Raw genomic sequence first — 11,172 nt, forward strand, 5'->3', positions numbered from 1 at the left:
AAGACTACTAGATCGAGATCAGCGTCGATTGCATTCACAGGGAAGGGGGAGGACCGGATAACTGTTGGTGTTGGATTAGGCTACTACCCATTTCGGTTCTGTATACCTGATATAAGTCATTCGGCGTAGATTGAAAAGAAGTTAAATGTTATGCAGTTCAAAGAGAATCACATATCAACTTCTATTAAGCATTATGCACTATTGACTTTAATATGAAAGTCCTGCACACTCATTTAATCTTATCCGTCATACAATAACATTATCTATTCACCATATTAATTATTAATTACTCCATGTTGTTTTAAAAAACAGAAATGGTTATCTGATAAAAATAAAGCAAATTTTTGAATAATGTTAATATGTTGTATTACCGTATCCTGTTACTTTGGGAAGGAACTTACGACCTACCGTATTATACACGGCAAGCTAGGTTCGAATAATAAAAACAAGGAACCATGCAGCTAGCTATTGGCTATATAACACCCTGTCACAGCCCTATCATGCATATCATAATAAAAACACAAACAACTAACATATCATAACAAAAAAAATTTCATCTCTCTTTTAATAGTTTCCTACTATCACAATATTACGTTGAGGTACTTCTTTTCCTCCGCATGAAGTAGATCCTCTTGTAACGACTGCGCCAGTTGAAGTTCCGATAATGGGTCTCGATTTGTGCGTTATTATAACGGGATGCATAATCATTCATACGGCTTTAACATGTGTAGTCTATTGAAGAACCTCCTCGTTACGAACTTCTCTAAATTGATATATCCTAACACCAGACAGAATAATACCCATATAGGCAAAGGTTCCGATAACAAGTAATGTCAGTCCATGACTCCAACCCGTACAACAATGCTATATCTGTCCTAACGCATACACGTCCATCAATTAACCATGATATAACTAGAACCTATCCACAAGACTATATGTGTCTTATTCCGACACCGTCCACTATAGTTTATGTGTCTTGAGCCGAACCCATCCACAAGCATATATGTCTTAAGCCGACACCCCCACCCCCCCCACCCCTACAAGCAGATATGTCTTAAAGCGAACCTGTCCAGAGGAATATATGTCTCACCTAGAACCACTCCACAAGAATATGTGATGTCTTATCTCAAAGCAGTCCAGGCAAGAATATATGTCTTAAGCTGAACCAGACCACGAGAATAGCCTATATGTCATAAGCCGAACTCTTCCACAACAAATTTGTGTCTTGAAATATGTATCTGAACTCGAACCATTCCACAAGAATATGTGATGTCTATAACTCGAACCCTTCCACAAGAATATGTGTATGTTTTCAGCCGAACCTGTCCACAACAATAAGTTTATAAACCGAACCGGTCGACAACAATATATGTTTTAATAATAAGCCGAACCCTCCCACCAATTAGGCGTTTAAACTCGGATTTTTCTCCTACAATCAGGCAAACGAAATCCCGGGTAACACTGGCATCCTGCTGGATCCGGGAGACAAAACAGAATGTTACTACAGTCTGCGTTTTCACTTCCGAAAATGTCAGCACAGGAAAAGCCACACTGTCCAAGAGAGCCAAACCGACCAGCTGGGCAGGCTAAAGAGAATAAATTAAACAAACAAAAATAGTTAGAAATACAAGTTTTTTTTCTGATTCAACCAGTTGGGACATTTTTTCTTTCAAAGTGGCTATTTTTACGACTATTTGTAACAATAATTTCCGGTTACGCATGCGCAGTTGCTTTAACGTGGCTTTTTTTACGACCAGGACTACTATTTTTACGACCAGGAGTAACAATAATTTCCGGTTAGGGTTACCCCTACTACATGCGCAATTGCTTTACTTACTTTACTGCGCATGAATTCGCCGATGTTGTAAGAATAGTTTATAAATAATTGTTACAACTGGTTGTAAGAATAGCCACGGCCTTTTTCTTTCTTTACTGCATATTACTTTCATGTCCCGCTTCAAAGAACTTCATCATATACTTACAATATGAACAATATACAAAGACGTATATGCAACATCCTGTTTGTGTCAGAAAAAAAAGGTTGGGAACTCTTCAAACTGTCAGTACGAGTGATTGCAAGCATTATGTCAGCGGACAGTATAGAGTGGTATCAGCATTATAGACAACTGTCCCAAACTGGCTGTTTTCTGCATAAATATATAGTCATGAATATTCATATTTGGAATAGTGTACATCGCATATAGCAAGTGTGATCTTTACAGTGGTCTTTTTATAAATCTTGTCATTTCTTCACTGCGATGTAGGCTGTTTAACATAGACCGGTACATCAACTGGTTATACGTTTCAATTCTAAAGTAAATCGTACTTCCAATCTAATTCAATCAAATATATTCTACAATGTCTCTTATACAAGCGGATTAAAGTTTCTTAGTATCGCCCCCAAAACTATGCTATCAGTCAGTTAATGGTAATATCTGCTTAAATTTCAACAATTGTCTTACTACTCTACTCTACTTTACTCTACTCTACTCTTAAAACAGTTATCCACAAGGTGATATTTAAAAATATTATCTTATTTTGATAGCCCTCAACGGTTGGGAATAATTTGGGAGAATAAGCACCCTCAACAAGGTAATATTGAAAACTCCTATAGCTTTCTTTAAAATGCTAAACGTTGGGGCCAAATACTGATGATCTCTAAAGGAATAACAATGGCAGGGATCAAAGACAATTTATATTATTCAGTAACCCCAAAACTCTGTAATATTCGACTTTAAAGTGAACCGCTTCCTGTTTGACCGAATACGCTCGCTTTGAAAATTAGTAATAGTAGTTTTGCAAACACAACACGCTGCAGGTTTAATATACAAACAAATCGGTTTACTTACAAAATTCACATGTTCGACCAACCAATCCTGGTGGACAGATGCAATACTGGCCATCGTAGCTGAGTACACCCGCAGTACAAGTAGTCCCGGAAACTACTAAATTGAGAAATAACATTAAAACATTTACAGTTCAACCTATTCTTCATTAATTTAAGACTATTTACATTAATGTTTTTTAACACACATACAACTGTACATTATAAAGCTGCAGAACAGTTGAGCATTGTCTTAAAGTAAATTTATCTTAACATTTAATTTAATACATACATATATTTGTTACTGTGCAAATGCCCCACATACACTCGTCAAATAGACGGTTAAAATAGTTTCTTGGTGGGCGGCGACTTAATGCAAATGTAACCGGCAATCGGGGGCGTCAAAGGGCTAAGTCGGGACTGGCGACTTTAACATATGTTACCGGACCCTCTTTGGGCACTCAAAAGTCTTACATTGTCAAATATAGATTTTGATTTGATTTATTTGATTTTCCACAGATAATAAATATATACAATTATATTAAGAAAATGAGAATATACAGTAATTCTTTATGGCATATTTTCCGACCCTTTCTTGAGTCCACAAATTCACCCCGTGTTCAGGAGCTCCCCCCCCCCGCCGCCCTACCCCTCTTCCCTCTCGTCATGCCTACATATAGTACGGTACCTTCAGGTCTAACTATCAATCGTATAATCAGTCGCCAAAACCGATGAAGTCTTGACGAGAGGTAACTTTCATATATTCCGCCATCTTTGATCGCCACTTGCTGAAACACGAGTGCTGTCTTGCGATTATATTTAGCTACGTGGTTGCCGTCTTTCAGCCATCGGAGGCGTCTCGTGTTGCATTGACGAGCGACCCTCACTATCAGACGGACTGCTGAACCAACCGCTGACGTCACAGTGACGTCATCTGAAATTATAGCTGCGGTGACGTCAGCCAAAATGAAAAATATCGGAGAATTTAATTTTTTCCAGATCAATTTGATATGCAGAAGACAGTGATATCGTTAACAGATTTCCACAATATATTTTTTTTTTCTATTTCCATTGAGATATTTGAATATCTTTGCTAATTGATCTTTGTTCCCGCAGAAACTCGAGAAATTCCAAGCCTCTACCACAATAAGCTGATATGATGATGTGTTAAATTAAACCATTTTAATTGTAAGTGTGCAACCATAATGAAACAAGCTGTGACAACTTTTTCAACTATCAATATCTCGTACACGCAATATAGGAACTGGATGCAAATTTCACCACAAGATGATACGAATATGTACTCCTTTCATGTTTAATTAAAATTAAATTTTCCCCAACGCTATGTTTCCTTTTGATCTGGCGAAAGGCGAAATTTGGTAAATATACCACCTCAGTGGTAATCATATGCGCTGCTACCTTTTATTCTTTAGCCGTATAAATTATACGTGCTGCGACCTTTTGAATTTTTTAACATTTTTAATAATTTTTGTTCATTTAATTTTATTACAGAAGTTTTGTTATATATACTAAAACACTGTAGCGTTATAATACCGAGACACCATATAAACCAACACTAAAATGAAGTGTATGATGCTTTCATGTATTGGTCCAAATATAATATGCTAGCAATTGCTCAAAGTTGTCAACAAGTGATTCTTCTAGCTTCTATAGTTCTCGCAATCATTTCCTGAGATAGAAGAGAATTCAATTAGACAATAACATTTCTATACTTGTAGCAAAACAAAAAACAACAAAAAAATGCTACGAGGGTGGCTTCCTGAAGTGTGAAACTGCGTGACCATTATTAGACTGTCTAGCATATTTTGATGCAATATATTCTGCTGCCCTTGAATAACATCTTACCGTTATTCTGTTCTTGGGCAATGACAGGAATGAAACCACCAAGGCTATTTTCTACAGCCGTGACGTCATAAACTCCAAAACGACTACCAGATTGTACGGTGGTTGCTGGGAACTGATATCCTGTCCACAGAACGCCAAACGGTCCCAGAGACGATACGATGGGTATCACACTGTTTCTCTGCTGCTTAATCGGTAGTTTTTCATTTCGCAGGCAGATGGAAGTCGTCGAAGATATTGACAGGGCGTATACAGAGAAAGCGTTGTTTCTTCCAGTGTAAGGACATTCCACAGCACCGATGACATCCACTGTTTGGGGATAAAAGAGAGACAGGAGCTACTATAGGCTTTGTGTATAAATTAAAAACAATACCAACTTGATGTGCATATGTTTGCCAGTTCTTGGAAGGAAAATGAAAAATCATAGTTTTGGCAATTTAAGGAGACCTATGTCTCAAAAATTGTGGAGGATTGTCAAAAAGTTCAGAAGGAATAAGAAATTGCCGAAAGATTTTGTGGTGGAGAAAAAAAAATGGAAACACGTTGAAGATGAATTACTTCAAACAGTTGCAAAAGATTACAAATATATATATATAAATATATATATATATATATATATATATATAAATGAAAATCGTAATGAGTTGGAAAATCAAGAACAGTGAAAAAACTTTCAGCCTCCACCGGGATTCGAACCACGGGCCTCCCGCTCTGTACGCGGACACCCTAACCACTAGGCTATGGACGCTGATTGTATGTCCAGAGGTTCGAAACCGGTAAGGAAGATCGTAATTCCACTGTAGGCGTTTGTCACCTATATCGAACAATACTAGTTCTGTTTTTGGTGACATATTTTGCCCTACTCTAGAGATCAAACATGATGCTATCCAACTCGAAAATCATTTGTGATATATATATATATATATACAAGGGCGGCGGAACGGGGGGGCACAGGGGGCACGTGCCCCCCCCCCCCACTTTTCCTCAGGTTAAAAATGTGCCTTTTTTCTACATAAAAATTGAGGTGTCTCAAGTTAGCAATTAGAGGCCAGGTAACCAGAATGAAAACTCGGGAAGGGCCGTTTCCGGCCATCTGAAGGGTTTGTAAAACCAAAAAATTTCTTGTACGCTCTGCGCCAACTGATGGTGGCGCTCCGCTCAGATAGTCGTACATACAACTTTGCAAATCCTGACTACGCCCCTGACTTTTAATGAATTTCTGTCGGTCAAACTCAAAGCTATTTCGAATGGAAATAAAATTGTTAAGATATTAACAAGAAATAAACTCTAATTCGGAAGATTCCTACATTAGCAATTAGCATGGTTTCACCTCATTTTGTCTCAAAAGAAAACTTGTTCCTTGTTTCCCAATTTGTTCATTGGATATTGCAGAGCTATATGCACATTTTCCTTGAGGGGGGGGGGGGGGGCGTTGATGGAGTGATGTGTATACGCAAATAAGATAATACAATAAGAGTTATAAAGGGTACTAAATATAAGGCTGCATCAGTCCAATCGAATTTCTGCAAAGTGCCCTTTGATGTCGGTGCCCCCCAGATTAAAAGTGCTTCCGCCGCCCTTGTATATATATATATATATTTATATATATATATATATATATATATATATATATATATATGAAGCAGATGTGGCGTCGTCAAAGATTCTACACACCGAATTTTGTTTTCGTGTTTTTTCTTCAAAATTGGTATGTATGAATATATGAAGACGCACACTACAGTCGTTGGTATATTCTTAACTTTACAACCCTATCTAACACCCCCTTATATAGGTAATGTTGGAACACTATCTAACACCCCCTTATGTAGGTAAAGTTGGAACCCTATCTAACATCCCCTTATATATAGTTAAAGTTGGAACCCTATCGAACACCCCTTACAGAGTTAAAGTCGGAACGGTCTTTTTATTTTTTGATTTTTAATTCTCCAACAAACAGGCACTTTCTAAATAACGTAAAGGGCATATTTTACTTACCAAAATGGGCATCGGAGGTATTATTGTACTTTATTAATGAGCACATGTAATAATTTATGAAAGGGTCGCTTTTTGAGGTAATGCTCTCTACACCCCCCCCCGCTACCCCTCCACCGCCCCCTGTCCCTATCGATCCCCGTTGACCCTGGAATAGAGGGACATAACAACTCACAAGGGCAAGTGCTTGGATAAGAAGACAGACCGGAAGTAGCTGTGCACTGTTCGGTTCGAAACAAATCCTCCGAGCGACAGAAACATGAATAGGATTCCATGTTCAGCTGTTTAGGTTGATGAGGGACACAGAGTCCTGTGCAGCATTCTTGATATTGATTAGTGTTGCTACAAGGACAATCATCACCTGTTAAGAAATTGTCAAAAGAGAAACATGATGTTGTATTAATGTTACTCGAATGTATACAATGCAAGAACAGGAACGAGTTACTTTGTACAACCCCACCCCCCCCCCCCCCAAACTGTGTATAATACCATTATTGATCTCACCAAGAGATCTCGTTCTGTGGATGTGTATGCGACTCATGGATATTCAAACCAGACTTGAAGGAGCAAGAGTATAGAACACAAGGTCCCGAGTACGAATACGAGAGTTCGGCATTAAGAGGTCCCGAGTACGAGAACGAGTATACAAAGTCCCGAGTTTGAGTGCAAATTCCCGAGTACGAGAGACGAGGTCCCGAAGACGAGTATCAATTCCCGAGCATGAGTACAACGTCGCGAAGACGCGTACGAAATCCCGAGTACGAGTACAATGTAACGAGAGATATATCCCCAGTATACGAGTACAAGATAACGAGAACGAGATCCCGAGTACGTGTACGAAATCCCGAGTACGAGTTCCCGAGCACGATTTCCCGAGTACGAGTTCCCGAGTACGAGTACAATGTAACGAGTACTATATCCCGAGTACGAGTTCCCGAGTACGAGTACAATGTAACGAGTACTATATCCCGAGTACTAGTACAAGATAACGAGAACGAGTTCCCGAGTACGAGTACAATGTAACGAGTACTATATTCCGAAGATGAGTACAACATCTTGACTATACAAGGGGCCCGAGTACAAGTTGATGGTACCGATGACGAGCGCATCAATTTGTACAGAAACAGATACTCTAGTACGTGTACTCAAGTACTCTAGTACTCAGGTACTCTAGTACTATTTCAAATACACAAAAGCTTTCCCATGCATATACGGTTCAAATTAAACCTCACGTTTGTCTTCAGACATATTAAGCGATAGACTGGAAAGGACAATAACCAAAACAGTTACTACCAAATGAATGGACATCCCAATGCCAATTTACATATACTGGTTATTCATACTCTTGTAATATTCACTATGGCTCTATTAATAAAGTGGCTGGAATTCGTAGCTTGTTGCAACGTCAAAATACTGAACACGAAAAACAACCAAGGATTGAATATGTTTACCATTAAGCGCAGAATGGTGACTGAATGCACCGTTTAGGTGTCCTGTACTGGTCCTTGTGGTATAAGTGGAATATATGTACCATTAGGGCAGTGGAATCATGAGGGGGGGGGGGGCTAAGAGGCGCGAGCCCCAAATGTTGGGGGGCACAAAATCAAAATTGCCCATTTTCATCAATTAAAAGTGCGTCACTTGTTAATAAAATATCCCCCTTTTCCCTTTTTGCCTGGAATCAAAATGTGAAACTTTGTAGCGGAATTAAGAAAATTGTAACTAGAAAGTACCCCTTTGCTGAAACAAATTAAAACAAACGCAATATTCATGCATTTCAAATATAGGGAAATTGGTGTTACAGAAAAGCTCAGAAGGGTCATATTGTTACTGTAGTGAGGTAATATTGTGCTTCCTCCATCAAGTTACATGTCCCACTGCCCTTCGAAGTGTATCCCCCACCCCCTCCCCTTACCACCTCCCTCACTTAACCTTCTTCCGCCATGTCTATTTACTACATTCACCAGTGAGTTTACAGTGGATAAAGTATTTGTTCAACATATTTTTTTCGTTGTTTCTCCTTTTCGATTCTGACTCATTTGACAGAAAACAAAATGAAAAGGAAAAAGAACGAAACATACATATTAATATGACTCGTCGAATCGACCTGCAGGCCATCAGTTATTTTACGACGCTTGGTAGCTATACATGAACACTCTCACAGACTCATATATTGACAAGTATACAATACATATGCTATATATTTGCGTTTCACTGCAGGCTCTGCAGCTAAAGCATCAGATAATATTTAAAAGTGGCTTTCTTTGTGTATCTTTTAAAAAGAAACTGCGGAACCGTTTATTCATGTTTATTCATACTTACATCCAATTAGGCAATCGTCTTCAACATAACAGAAGTAAAGGTCATTAACGTTATTGACTGGAAGACTCGTTGTGCCAGTGAGGGTCACCGTATCACGAGGTCCAGTCGATGCTCGAAGGTTAGGCGGTTGAATTGTAGACGAAGACACAACAAATGGTGTCCCATCAGGAGCCGTTGCCACGGTTACTGCTACAACGGCAGTCGGCAACCATTTTACAATTTCTGAGGTGTCAGAAAATAGAACCGGAAAATTATTGCTGACAGAGGATCCATAGTCCCACACATGCAAGTTTCCTCCTTCGACCAAGGCAAAAAGACCACTATCTGTTTGTAGGAGAAAAACAATTATGTGAAAAGTAACCTTATAACAACAAACTAGCAAAACATAAAAAGAAAAAAACACGAGCATGCACAAACAAAATACAAGCTCGTTGCGCGTGTGTAATAAAAGAATTTGTTATTAATATGTTAATATTAATATGTTAATTTGTTATTACTAATTTGTTATTAATATGTCATCAAACGAAGAGTTTATTAATGAATTTGTCTACATCAATAGTAAACAACTAGTTTTTAACTTAAGACGGCTGCACAATGTACGACTGATCTCCAACATGACTGAACTCGACTGTTGTTACGTGGAAAATCTTTAATCATGAAGACTGATAGACCAACGACCGATCCCCTCACACTGACCACCGACCGACCGATCCCCTCACACTGACCACCGACCGACCGATCCCCTCACACTGAACACCGACCGACTGATCCCCTCACACTGACCACCGACCGACTGATCCCCTCACACTGACCACCGACCGACTGACCCCCTCACACTGACCACCGACCGATCCCCTCACACTGACCACCGACCGACTGATCCCCTCACACTGACCACCGACCGACTGATCCCCTCACACTGACCACCGACCGACTGATCCCCTCACACTGACCACCGACCGACTGATCCCCTTACACTGACCACCACCGACTGATCCCCTCACACTGACCACCGACCGACCGATCCCCTCACACTGACCACCGACCGACTGATCCCCTCACACTAACCACCGACCGACTGATCCCCTCCGACTGATCAGATCGCAAATCGACCGTTTGCTGTCAACGACCGGAGCTCCTTTAGGTCACGTGCCAAATTTATAAACCCGTGATATATTTGTAAAAACTGTACAGTTTCAGTCGGTGGAGCCCCCCCCCCCCCTCCCCGTACTCTGCACGACTGCTAGTCTGGAAAACGCTTCTTTATTCAGCTTTCCAGACTGGAGCCTCTCGACTTAATTATGATCAGTCGTTTAGACTTAAATCCAGCCACGCTGCCCGACTATCCACGTCGAAATTTCCACGTAACGACAGTCGATTTGCGTTGGGTTCGTGGTCAGTCGTGTTGTGTGCGGCGGGCTTTAGACTAACGAAGGCACTAGCTAATCTAACACCCGTCTAGGATGACTATGACGTTGCAAAATGATGATGATCGCGATGGCGAGAGAGGCATAGCAATAGGCGATTCGGGTGGTTCATTTGACGAGGTCCCACAATATCCAGGGACCAAAGGGATGGTTCCGACATTTGTATCAACGGATCAAAGAATATACAAGCCGTTTAATACATTAGATCATAATGAATAATGTTCTTGAAAATTGGAATGGGAACAATACATCCTGCAGGGAATTTTTTGAGAGTACTTTGTTAGAATTGTACTGAATGGTGGACAGTTGTTGGTATTTGACTAGATCATTTCCTTTGCATTATAAACGTCGATAAGGCAACACTATTACATAAGGTATACTAAGTCCATACTCCCATTATTTGCTATTATGTAGCGAAAAGTATAGTTGCATTTCAACATCTGCAGCACTTGTTAACAAATTTTGATTGATTTGGGAGGTAACTTGCTGTGAAAATGCTGAGTACTTTAGACGCAAAGGTTGGAACGCAGTATCCCTGCGGTAAGTAAACTATTCTTAGATCACATGAAAATCATTTCGGTTTTTACAATCATATTTGAATTATGACGTCATTACATTTATAGTCACATTTGCTAATTATGGTCTATTAAGACTTCACGACTTTAAACGTCCAAACAGTTTGATGGCATCCTAGACTGAAATTACAATAAATATATGTATATGCAAATAACCGAATAACATTAA

The 11,172-nt window shown here is 39.6% G+C and overlaps 1 protein-coding gene and 1 long non-coding RNA gene across 2 annotated transcripts in view; both read right to left on the bottom strand.

Moving 5' to 3' along the window:
- Positions 1-349: 349 nt before the first annotated feature.
- LOC139977926 (uncharacterized) lies at positions 350-3,780 on the bottom strand. The gene is made up of 3 exons (XR_011796744.1): positions 3,513-3,780; positions 2,850-2,945; positions 350-1,586 (listed from the first exon to the last, which is right to left on the bottom strand). It is a non-coding gene; the product is annotated as an uncharacterized lncRNA (long non-coding RNA).
- An 860-nt stretch (positions 3,781-4,640) lies between these two features.
- LOC139977373 (uncharacterized) overlaps positions 4,641-11,172 on the bottom strand; it is a 13,515-nt gene continuing 6,983 nt past the window's right edge. The window contains exons 6-8 of the mRNA XM_071986673.1: positions 9,002-9,325; positions 6,855-7,040; positions 4,641-4,996 (exon numbers count right to left, since the gene is read on the bottom strand). Of these exons, the coding sequence (XP_071842774.1) occupies positions 4,641-4,996; positions 6,855-7,040; positions 9,002-9,325 (866 nt within the window). The remainder of the gene's footprint in view (positions 4,997-6,854; positions 7,041-9,001; positions 9,326-11,172) is intronic.

Source organism: Apostichopus japonicus, chromosome 12 (genome assembly GCF_037975245.1).
Source record: "Apostichopus japonicus isolate 1M-3 chromosome 12, ASM3797524v1, whole genome shotgun sequence".
Taxonomy (NCBI): domain Eukaryota; kingdom Metazoa; phylum Echinodermata; class Holothuroidea; order Aspidochirotida; family Stichopodidae; genus Apostichopus; species Apostichopus japonicus.